Source organism: Boleophthalmus pectinirostris, unplaced genomic scaffold (genome assembly GCF_026225935.1).
Source record: "Boleophthalmus pectinirostris isolate CB_2022bp ecotype Guang Dong unplaced genomic scaffold, ASM2622593v1 HiC_scaffold_9, whole genome shotgun sequence".
NCBI lineage: Eukaryota > Metazoa > Chordata > Actinopteri > Gobiiformes > Gobiidae > Boleophthalmus > Boleophthalmus pectinirostris.
Window position 1 is genome coordinate 17,686,201 of NW_026571541.1, and position 11,968 is coordinate 17,698,168.

The 11,968-nt window shown below is 34.4% G+C and overlaps 1 protein-coding gene across 2 annotated transcripts; it reads left to right on the forward strand.

The window, feature by feature from the left end:
* The first annotated feature begins 1,137 nt into the window (after positions 1-1,137).
* sidt2 (SID1 transmembrane family, member 2) lies at positions 1,138-11,106 on the forward strand. 2 transcript variants are annotated; one of them, XM_055147748.1, is made up of 24 exons: positions 1,138-1,554; positions 1,900-1,945; positions 2,623-2,724; positions 2,909-2,992; positions 3,438-3,603; positions 4,024-4,117; positions 4,587-4,642; positions 4,765-4,791; positions 5,500-5,538; positions 5,888-5,965; positions 6,449-6,564; positions 6,979-7,052; positions 7,143-7,209; positions 7,291-7,364; positions 7,717-7,840; positions 7,913-8,030; positions 8,265-8,401; positions 8,487-8,595; positions 8,955-9,031; positions 9,156-9,202; positions 9,289-9,394; positions 9,477-9,587; positions 9,967-10,080; positions 10,465-11,106. In XM_055147748.1, exons 3-24 carry the CDS (start codon positions 2,683-2,685, stop codon positions 10,525-10,527), a joined length of 1,923 nt encoding a protein of 640 aa, XP_055003723.1. In that variant the 5' UTR covers positions 1,138-1,554; positions 1,900-1,945; positions 2,623-2,682; the 3' UTR covers positions 10,528-11,106. The 2 variants fall into 2 exon arrangements, with proteins under 2 accessions (XP_055003723.1, XP_055003724.1); XM_055147749.1 differs by lacking the exon at positions 4,765-4,791 and having other exon boundaries at positions 1,140-1,554.
* Positions 11,107-11,968: the final 862 nt, after the last annotated feature.

Consider the following 11,968-nt stretch of genomic DNA (forward strand, 5'->3'; position numbering starts at 1 on the left):
GGCTGTTGTCCCTGTCTTGCTCCATGGACAGACTCTAGAAGTTGTTTGTCCCACATGCCATATGTCTGTACCATGCATCCCTATAGCTGATGAATTGAGGATGGATTGCTCTGTTGCTATGTTTGTTTCATTGTTTGTACTGCCAAAATTTGAGTTTCCTTCCAGATCAATAAAGTATCTATTGATCTAAAATAAATCATATTGGTTACAAATTCACAAGAATTTCAGGATCATGAACATTACAGAGATACGCATTAGTCAAAATAATATGTAACCGTAAACAGAGCTGTAGCACAACCTAATAAGCTACTCAATCACTATTGATAAAAGAATTTATGCAAGTATTTATAACATCTTAAAATCTCTGTAGGTTATTATTAAAAGGTTAACTGAAACTTAAAAGAGGTGTGACGACACAGCACATAAACAGCATTAATATCTTCTCCAAACATAAGTTCATCTGTTTGTGATGTTTAACAGCAGGGCTTTATATGCCTCTAATAAGGCATAGACATGTAAGACATGCACGAAGTAATGATACAAAGTCTGTTCTGAGGAGTGCCTGATAGGGTTCAGGCAGATGATAGTGTAAGCAGAATTCAGCAGGTCTTTGTTTCACAAGCGTGAAGTAACAATCTGTGACAGGCTGTTAGCCAACCACTATCAGAGCTTGTAAACTATGTAGAAACACAACCTGATTAAGATGATTAGTGTTTCAATGGTCAATGTTGAGTGCACACTCACATTAATTGTTATTATTGAAATAGTTGAGAATAAATTATTTAAGCATCTATATCTCAGTAGCATACACAGACTCTTTTTAAAATTTCAAAAATCTTGAAGGCACATTACAAATAATTATTGGATTTAAGTTGACTAATGGAATGAAATAATCTGCAGCTAGGGATCTACTTAAGACATCATTAGTAACAGAGCTTTCTTCTATTGGGTTAGTCACTGTTAAGATTAAGAATAGAAACTTGAACTTGTTCTTCTGTTTTCATGTGTCATTGTGTAAAGAGAACATTTGACACAAAGTCATAAGGCTGTGGTTAATGGTTACTGTAACCTTTCCCACAATATTTCTGCTTTTGACGATAAGTCAGAGATTCTAGCATATAAAAACCAAGAATCTAACTGAAATGTACCAAATATAGTTTGAACAACCTGGCGTGTGGTGTTTATTTTCATTTGTGGTCCACTGTTTCTCATTAAATCTGTAAAAGAGAAGTTGTTCAGGGACCTTCTCAAATTTCAATAAAATACTCAAGTGTTTCAGCACTAGTTGACATTTCAGCAATGAATCTTTTAAAAAATTTTTAGTTCACAATTTCGAGGATTTCCGGTATACATACATATAGTAATTTGTAATTTTTAAATTTTCTGTAGATATCAAAGGAAGTATCCGTACAATCATATCGGAAGAACTTTGTGCCAACCTCCAACAGTGGTTCCATCTGAGACCCAGTACTTCTTTGTTGATGTGTCGACTTTATCAAGCCAAGGCACCAACTACCAGCTTAGGGTCAGCCGTGTGGAGAGCTTCACACTACAGTGAGTATTAACCCGCATCCTCACAAACGAGTGTTGCCGTATTGAAAATGGGGTCTTTGTTTGCATTATCTGATTGTCTTTTTTTGGACATAGCAATTGACTGAAAGCCATGTCATATTTTGGGAAATCAATTGATTAAAAATGGACAAGTAGTATAATAATTAAACTATTTTAATACATTTAACTCACATATGTAGAATTATTTCTACTTCTGATCATTTATGTAACAAAAGGATTTTCTGATTTTAATTGTAAAAGCATGTAATTAAAGTGCAGTTACATATGTTTGTCATCATTTCAACTTTTCATATTTTTTTTGTTTCGTGTGTTTTTCTTTAATTATAGAACAGACAAGAAGTTCAGCTTCACAGCCTCTCCTTCTCAGCCCCAGGTAAACAATAAAACAATGTATTCACTTATACAAACAAAGTGTTTGATCGGCTTAATTTTCTTGCTTAAAAGTTCTTGTTTAGGTCAAGAAAGTCCCTCCTAGATTTCACTGTTTAACTGAATGGTACAAATTGAGATTGTTTTTTGTTGGATGTTGTGACATTAAAACTTTCATCACTGCATCTTTTTCACTTTATTTTATTCTTTTCATGCTTATTTATTGCAGAATCTTCAAAAATCTTGACTATGTGGAAACAAAAATTTGTCTACAGTTTATTTATTTATTTATTTTATTTTAATGAGACAAGGACAGCGCACAATTTTTACATTAACCTTGACCGGAGAGATGCATTGTACCAGGTTGGAGCACCAGTGCTAATTTCCACCTATAGTCCCTGGGCAGATTCATTGATTGATTGTATTTAATTGACCTTGGCTATCAACTGTTCTTCCTGGAGACCTGTAGCATGTTTTGGGTTGATGGGGAAAACTGGAGTGCCCAGAGGAAACCCTTCCAGACACTGGGAGAAACATGCAAATACAGTTGGGGAAATTACAAAACTTTGAAAACCACATCACTAAGTTTGAACTGAGAAAACATCCATCCATGCTTCTCTTTTGCTGATTGATAGTTTGTTTTTCATCCTGCTAACTATAACTGTTATTTCTGCTTTCCAGTATTTCAAGTATGTTTTTCCGGAAGGTGTGGATACTGTTATTGTCAAAGTCACCTCTGACATGAACTTTCCCTGCTCAGTCATGTCAATTCAAGACATACAGGTAAAGCTATTATTACCACTCCTTTGTTTTCTCTTTTGTTCCAATGTCCTGAAGTAGCCTTTCACACTGTGGTCAACATGTAGTAACACCTTGACGCCACAAGAGGGCACAGATATGTTTGTGTCTCAAGAACTTAATTCATTTATTTTTACAGCTCTGTATAATTATTTATGCTTTTTTCCAGTGCCCTGTATATGACCTTGACAACAATGTGGCCTTCATTGGTATATACCAGACTATTACCAAGAAGGGTGCTATTACAGTCCAGGTAGGATTTTATTCTTAAAAAATTAATCATCAAAATAGTTTGTGTCATATTGAGGCTTTAAAAGACATAGTAGTTCTATTTATTTATTGTATTGTTTGATTTATAACTTTGTAACAGAGAAGCCCTGTAAGGCATCTACTGCTGTTGTGATTTTGGGCTCTTTGTAATTTACTGTAATGGGTCCATTATTACTCTTGCAAGGCTCCTACCCCAGTAAAAACAAAACTGAGCCATCTTGTACAAAAAAACTCCAAACATGATTCCTTACACTGTTAATTGCAATTGTACACAATTGCAATGCACTTACAAATCCCATTACCGCTGCCTCCTTTCTCCAAATTAAACTTTTAAACTAAAAATTGCTGGCCTCTAGCATTAATTCTGAAACAAAATGGGTGAAACTGTTTTATGTTCGAGAGTGAAAATTGTTTATATATAATTTCAGCGGAAGGATTTTCCCAGTAACAGCTTCTATGTGGTCGTGGTTGTTAAAACTGAGGATGAAGCGTGTGGTGGTCCCCTGCGTTACTACCCTCTCCGTCCAGATGAACTCATCGATGCAGGGAACCGAACCAAGATCCTGGATGTTGTTGTTTCTCCTGCTATTAAAAGTAAGACATATTCAAATTTAAGGATGTCATTTTACAATTTACTACTAATATTTACAATTTTAAGTATCTGCTGAAACCAATATCAACCGATGCTAGGGCAAAGACTGAAAATAAAATGTCTTTCTTTAAACACAAAAGGTTGAAGGTGCACTGCATAACTTTATAGATTTATAGACCAAAATGGGATATTGAATGCAGTGGTTGCTTAAAACCGATATCTGAAATGTTCAATAACAGCACAGATATCTGATACCACTATTGCATCCCTAAACTATCAGAATCATTATTGAGTATCAAGTCAGTTCTTTAGTACTGAAATGCTTTTTGAAATTTTGGTGAAAACACAACTACAGTCTCAACTATTTGTAACATGTTTGACCCTTAATTATTGACATAATTGTACTTTTGTCTTTTTCACAGCTGAAATCTATGTGTTTGGGATGCTCTTCTGTCTGGGAATATTCCTGTCTTTCTACGTACTCATTTTGATGGTAGCCTGTGTTCACAGCAGGAGGTAAGAGGTTTTTTTCCTTTGTATTTTTTGTGGTCATTTATCATATGTGCCATCAGAATCAAAACAGTCAAAGTAATAATTGAATAATTACCTGATTTTATACAATTGAAAATGTAAATGGAAAAATAAATATCCTAAAGCTTATATAATGGCATTAGCTAACTCTTCTGATGGAGGGTACAAGCTTCTCTTCAAGCCTGGAGTATGGCATTAAACTTATGTATCTCCATGGAGACAAGCAAGTGAAGCCACCAAGCCAAGTTACAGGTCAGATCAGGGCTAGCAACTTAATGTTTACACATTAATACACATGTAATGGAAGACAAAGCAATCTCATGGACACTATCAGGTCATGGACCCTTCAAAAGAAAAGTGTAACAGTGTAAACGGTGCATCTTTAAGCTTTAGTCACTGTATAACTGTTTTTATATTACATTTTATTTATTTTAATCATTGATCATTTTTACAGAACAAAGAAGAGAGAGATTTTCCATGAACCCCCCGACATGTCACCTGCTGAGACAGGTAACCATAACTCCATCCATATATTATGTTTCAATAACATGGCCCGAGATAATAAAGCTACTAAATGTAATATTAATTGTAGTCCTAAAATCTTTTACCTGTTTCTTTTGTTAATGCTTCAGCCTCCCTGCTTGGGAAGAACGGAGATGGTATCACATCACTGTTATTCTCATTTAACTCATTTAACAAGACTGACTGTCGTTGTTTGTCATGCATGCACCGCTGCTTACTTGTCATATTAGCACAATTATATGTTAACTTATTGCATTTAGAAAATATATTGGACTCTAGAAGGCTTTGTGCTAACCTAGGTTTATATTGTCAATGCTACCAATCTAAATATGATGAGAATGAAGAAACATCTGTATGAACCAATTACCAGTTCACTCATTCAATATATTCTTTTAACAAGTCCAAATAATATGGATATCAAAATATAAGGCCTGAAATGACAGTGACTACCTTTGAACAATGAATGAAAAGCTAATTTAAACCCATATAATTTTATTTCATGTATCTGTTTCTTCACTCACTCCACATGTGCCTGTTGTTCCCTGCAGTGTTTTGCTTCATAAATTGATTTATCTCATTAATCTAATTTGACCCACTGTTTTGCCACTGCACAATTCACAACACTAACCTAACATGAAATGCACCAAAAATACAAACATTTTTCTATGTGATTTTCCATTTTATGTTGTTTTTTAATAAGTTAATGTTGTGTCATTTGTGCTTCTAACTTTCTATTACTTTACTAACATGAGCTGCTGTAGATGCCCTTGTTTGAATAGTATAATGTAACTTCTTATGTCTAACTGCTAATATCTAAGTCACAACTGCATATTTTTTCTATTCAGGCAAGGCTCCAGCCTCACCCTATGAATATGGATCCTTTGGTAAGAAGTTATGGCATTTATTTTATGTTTTTTGATTGACGGAATGATGTCACTGTCAATAAGTTTGACTATGACTGAAAATGCATAATTTTATGTAAGATACTGTATTATAAACATTCAGTTGGAAAGATGAAGTTGTAGTTATACAGAAAAATTGTGTGTTATGTGTTTTTGGTGACATCTGGTGGAATTATTTTAGACTGGAGCAAGAACTTCCCCTTAATGCAAACATAAATTAGAACTGGAAGCAAAATTCACTACATAATACTAATACTACAGTATTAGTAGTCTTAACTGCTTTGTCATTATGCTACTAGGTTATGTTTTTGATCTTCTGTTCATGTTTTAGCTGACAATGGCAGCACTCTCAGTTCAGAGGCTATAACTGACAGCGCCACATCAACAGACAATAACTACGGATACATGGGTACAAACTTCAATTTCTAACCTTTTATATCACTGTAATACGAAGACCCATTTTTTACAGTGTCTCCTCTTGTGACCCAGCACTACATTAGAATAAGAGATACATTTCTTTCACTAGTTTTCTGTGTTTTTGTTCATCAGGGCAGGAACCTTTCAAACGTCGACCATTCCTCAATCAGCTTCACCAGTTTGCCATCCGCATTGGTGACACACTGCCGCCAATATGGGCAACAATCATACCCGAAATTTCACCGAACCAATCAGCACATTAAATCAAAACAAAAATGTTGAAAAGTTGAAAAAGGGTTGAGTCAAAATTGGAAAGTGATCAAAATAATGGCTTTACTATCAAAACAATGGATCCATGACACTGTATATGGGCAGCATCTAATTTTAAAATGAAAAAAAAAATCATTGCTTCAAAATAAATCTTTTTAACAGTAATGTTTCTATTTGTTTTCTTATTTGTTATTTGTTTTCTCAGAGAGGTCTTTGGACAGTGTAGGACGTAGCAGACAGGAATCCCTCAGCTCTGTGGAGGAAGACGACTATGACACTTTAGATGACATCGACTCTGACAAAAACATCGTCCGTACAAAGGTAGATAACCTGTCTCCAAGTTAACAACTTCAGAGATCTGGGGCTAAAATTATTCTTCAATACAGTGGGGCAAGATCACACGAAAAAAAAATTTACTGCCTCGAACAATTTTGTGATGTTCCTTTTTAAAAATTGCCATAATTATTGGTAATATCATATTAGATTGCCAGTGATTGCCAATGATTGCCAATAATTGCAATGATCACGATACTAATTCTCTGCAATTTCAATACTTTAACTGAAAATAATTAAGAAAAAAATATATTGTTACATAAAAATGTTCAATAAAAATGAAGCACATGCACAAATCTCCATCTCATCTCTTGTCTCATGGGATTTGTCTCAGTGTATTAATTTAGTCATTATTATTTTTAGCTTTAACGTGAGCTTTTGTGTTTGCTTCTTTTATTGTAGAAATATCTCTGTGTGTCTGATTTGGCTCGGAAAGATAAGAGGATCCTCAGCAAGAAATATCAAATTTATTTTTGGTAAGAACATGATCAAAGTCTTAAATGTTTTTTCAATAATTGTGTGTGTCATTGCATTACAATTACAAATATAAATTTTTGCTGTTATAGGAACATTGCCACTATTGCTGTCTTCTACGCTTTGCCTGTGATCCAGTTGGTCATCACTTATCAAACAGTAATGATTTTTCATCCACTTTATTTATAACAATTTCAGCACAGTATATAGATTATAATACCTAAATCATCTGTCTTTTAGGTTGTAAATGTGACAGGAAACCAAGACATCTGCTACTACAACTTCCTGTGTGCTCATCCACTAGGAGCTCTAAGGTGAGAAAAGTTTTCTGGTGGGGAATCAGCTACTTCCTTGTCTCCATCGAGATGTAATGGATTTGCTTAGAATGTTACGTGTTACACTAGGGTGACCTTAAACTTTTCTATCTTACGATTGGTTTTAATTTATAAATTACATTGAAATTGTCGGGTTGCCTCTTCATAGATCTGACCTGTAACATTTTGTCTCCATAAAGATAAAAAAGTTTAATGCCATACTGTGAAACATTCCAGGCAAAGCAATAACATATTCAAGGAGACAAGCATGTGGAAGTGGCATAGTGCAGCTTTAACTTCACCTAACATACTGTATGTGAAGTACTAATGAATACATATTTTCACTTTACAGCTCCTTCAACAATATCCTGAGTAACCTTGGTTATGTATTGCTGGGCCTGCTATTTCTTCTAATCGTCCTCAAAAGAGACATCATGCACAATCGAGCTCTGGTCCGCCAAGATGTCAACGCTTTGGTGAGAAAAATAAGAAATCCAAATTACATTTGAACTGATAATTTATGATTTATATTAACTTCTTTCTTGTAGGAATGTGGTATCCCGAAACACTTTGGACTGTTTTACGCCATGGGGACGGCTCTCATGATGGAGGGCCTGCTCAGTGCCTGTTACCATGTCTGTCCCAACTACACCAACTTTCAGTTTGGTAAGACTTTGAATACAGTTTGGTACAATATGCAGTATGTTTAAAAAGGTATTAAATAATTCTATTACATTACTTATTTCATCTGAAATGTCCAGAAATCTAATTATAATCACATTTTGGTGTGCATGTTAACAAAGCTGTTGTATTATGATGCAGCATATCTTCTTGAATTCTTGTTTTTTTTTAAATAATAAATGTACAAATTAACAAATTCTGTTCTATTTGTTTTTGCAGACACATCCTTCATGTACATGATTGCTGGGCTGTGCATGTTGAAGCTGTATCAGAAAAGACACCCAGACATCAATGCAAGTGCGTACTCTGCATACGCCTGCCTTGCAGCAGTCATCTTCTTCTCTGTGCTCGGAGTGGTGAGTTATATGAAGTTAATATAAACTGAAAGATACAATTATTAATGCACTGATTCTAATTATGATATTTTTTTTACTTTTGTAGGTTTTTGGAAAAGGGAATATGGTGTTTTGGATTGTTTTCTCTGTTATTCACATTTTGGCCACTCTCCTCTTGAGTACCCAGCTCTACTACATGGGCAGATGGAGACTAGGTACAGACTACTGTATATAGTTAATAATTTTGTATGTGCTCAAAATCATGAAATATAGTATGTTGCAACAAAGCAGCATACCAGTTGAGAGAGAGATGCTTTATTGATCCCAAGGGAAATTCAAGTTTTGCTGGACTCGGTGCACTTTAACAGGAGGACTGGTCAGGTAGCACCAATGGATCCTGTGAAATGGAATATTTTTAACAAATCCACTCATAATTGGCCTAAAGAGGTTTAGAGGTACACATTAGGCATAGTCAAATAACCAAATATGAACCATCCGTAATTTCACTAGAAGAGCACTGTTCTTTTTTTTAGAATTACATTGTATTTGAATGTGACTGCATGTTGTGTTTTAGACTCTGGGGTTCTGCGAAGAATGGTTTATATCATTTACACAGACTGTATCAGACAATGCAGCGGCCCCATGTATATTGTAAGTCATTATTATATATCCATCACAGCAATCAACCTATTATTTTCCTACTACTTCTAATAATGATTCATATAGATTTTAAGTGTACATAATATCTCAAATATTATTGTCTTCTCTCTTTTAGGACCGAATGGTTTTGCTTGTATTGGGAAACATTGTCAACTGGTCTCTGTAAGTAAATTTTCTCTTTACAATGTTCATTTTTAACATTTTAAACATGACAAAAACAGTATTTTTTCTTTCTGATTTTAACACAGAGCTGCTTATGGACTTATTAAGAGACCAAACGACTTTGCCTCATATCTGTTGGCCATTGCCATCTGTAACCTGCTGCTGTACTTTGCATTTTACATTATCATGAAGGTAACAGTGTTTTTGAATGGTTCCTTTATGTATATGGGTCGTATGTAATGTTATTTGGTAATAACATTTATGCTTTTTTTAGCTGCGGAGTGGAGAGAGGATCAAGTGTGTGGCCCTCATCTGTATTCTCTTCACCGCCGTTGTTTGGGGATTTGCGCTGTACTTTTTCTTCCAGGGTCTCAGCACTTGGCAGGTCAGAGTCTCACCTTTACCTTTCATCTTTACCTAAACAGCTATTTCATCATATGCTTTTTAACGATTACATGTATGATTTAGTTGATAGAAATATTAAGATAAGACATGAATACAGTATGGTATTATTACTTATTAGTATTTATATAGCTATATATGTTTTCTTTATTGCTTTATTTTACTTATGCTAATATTTGAAAACACTAACACTAAATAATGATTTAATAAGTCTTTGCTTTTCTTAAATGGAGAAAAAGATCATATATCATTTTAACTTTTTTTTTTTTTTTAACCATACTGGTACAACAAAGCAATACATGTTGTTTTATATTGTAGAAGTTCATGATAATAAGCATGCATTTCTTCTTTTCCTTATTCAGAAAACTCCAGCAGAGTCTCGTGAACATAACAGAGACTGTATCTTGTTATCTTTCTTTGATGATCATGACATCTGGCACTTCCTGTCCTCCATCGCCATGTTTGGATCATTTCTGGTATGAACATATTGTAATTTAAAACAACAACTACCATATAACTGTGTGACTGACTTCTCTGTCTATTTTTTCTTTTTTCACTCCCAGTGTATATATAAAAATAAGAAACTAAAACAAAAATGACACAAGTTTTTGTATCACAGTTTAATAATTGTCCTGCTTTTCTACATGGAAAAAATGTTATGCCATACAGTGAAATGTTCCATGTAAAGCAATAACATCTCCATGGAGATTAATAAAATTCATAAAATTAATTAATATATTGTTCAGCAATATATTTTTGGCACCTAATTCAGAAGCTGTGCTTTAGACTAATACTTAATTTCAAATTTTATGTAATATTAATTAATTTCAGTTCCTTCCATCTCCTATCTTCTCTGGTAGGTCCTGCTGACCATGGACGATGACCTTGACACTGTCCAAAGAGACAAGATCTATGTTTTCTGAAGTGGCCTCAGCTCATTGCCTTACACAGCTCAGTTTGTCTGCGTGTTCTAAACATGGATCTTATTAAACTTCCATGGTCCTGATTCATTTCAAAAAGCACAGACAGTAACCCCAAGACTTCCCCCCTCCCTTCATTTTGGGAAGACCTGTACCATCCGGACATGTTGGTGCCAATCCAAAACTCTTATTAAATGATGCTGTGAACTATCTGTTCAATCGCTGCCATCTTCTTTGATAAATGTTTACTTATTGCAGACAATGTAAACTTGATAAAATATTAGCCTGACTTAACTTATTTGATACCAGCTCTATTATAGAAAACTCTGCAATGCATTTTGAAGTGAATTTATATGCTGTTTATATTGAATGAATGTTTCTATATCAAAGTAAGAGTCCTTTATCCATTAATCTGTTTTGTCTGTGGCCTTGAAAAAAATGTACCCACGTCCACACTGTCAATTCAAAACCTCTCCGTCCGAATATTGATGATTGTACTCTTTAAACTGCCCTCAAGCCCTGACTTTGCACAGTACTGTAAATGTTGTTGAGCGGTTACTGAATAAAGGTTTCTTTTTCAGACTTGTGTATTTGTAAAAACTAATTATTGGTGAAAATATGTTATTGTCTGCAAAGATAATATGATTGACAATATAATAATATGATTGATAATATGATGACTAAATTGACTCTTGTGAACTTTAAGCCACGTTAGAATGTTCTCATCAAAAACATACCTGGAGTGGTGTTTTGTTTCATTCACACGTTTGAGTAACATTTTATTATTAGTCTGTCTACATCTCCAAAGCTCAAAATGCTTGGTTCTGCCTTATGGTGTCATCAGTCTGTAGTTGTCAGGTTAAAAGCTGAAGGTGTATGGAGTTTAAAAACACAGTCGAGCGCTTTCTGTAGTACCACATGACATCACAAGTTTGAGTGTTTTTCATCCGTTTGGTCAAGATGAAAATCCAGTGGAATAAGATTTAACTACACTTTAGATAAAAAAAACTTGCTGAACCTGATTTATTGACTATTCATAACTGAAAAGATAATTATTCTTAGTTGATTTCACATTTAGTTAGCTAGGTATTAGTTTTCCAGTGCAATCATAGTACATTATGTATCCTACTTTTTCCACACATTGCAAGTGCACAGTGCGGATAAGGCACCAGCTCTCTTGGCGATAGTCTGACAAAATCTGGGAAAACTGACAAAATGGCCCGGTTTTCTTCATCTAAATGTCATTGTATTCTTTTTTCCTTTTATAAATGGCCCATTAATTTGTGTATTACAATTTATCTAATTAAAAAAAATAGTCACCTGCCCCATGGAAAGCTTTGGCAGGTTGTGAAGACCGCTGCTAAGTTGTGTGTTTTTTTTTTTTTTTTTTTAGGTTTTTATAGTCTATTGTTTTCAACGTCTTCTGGTAAGCGTGAATAGGACC

What these genes read in the sequence shown, in the direction of transcription:
- sidt2 (XM_055147748.1), top strand. Translation starts at nt 2,683, where the DNA reads ATGAACTTTCCCTGCTCAGTCATGTCAATTCAAGACATACAG. An exon ending in CATCCACTAGGAGCTCTAAG is followed by an intron (nt 7,365 to 7,716) that starts GTGAGAAAAGTT and finishes TTCACTTTACAG; the next exon opens with CTCCTTCAACAATATCCTGA. An exon ending in CATTTTACATTATCATGAAG is followed by an intron (nt 9,395 to 9,476) that starts GTAACAGTGTTT and finishes TGCTTTTTTTAG; the next exon opens with CTGCGGAGTGGAGAGAGGAT.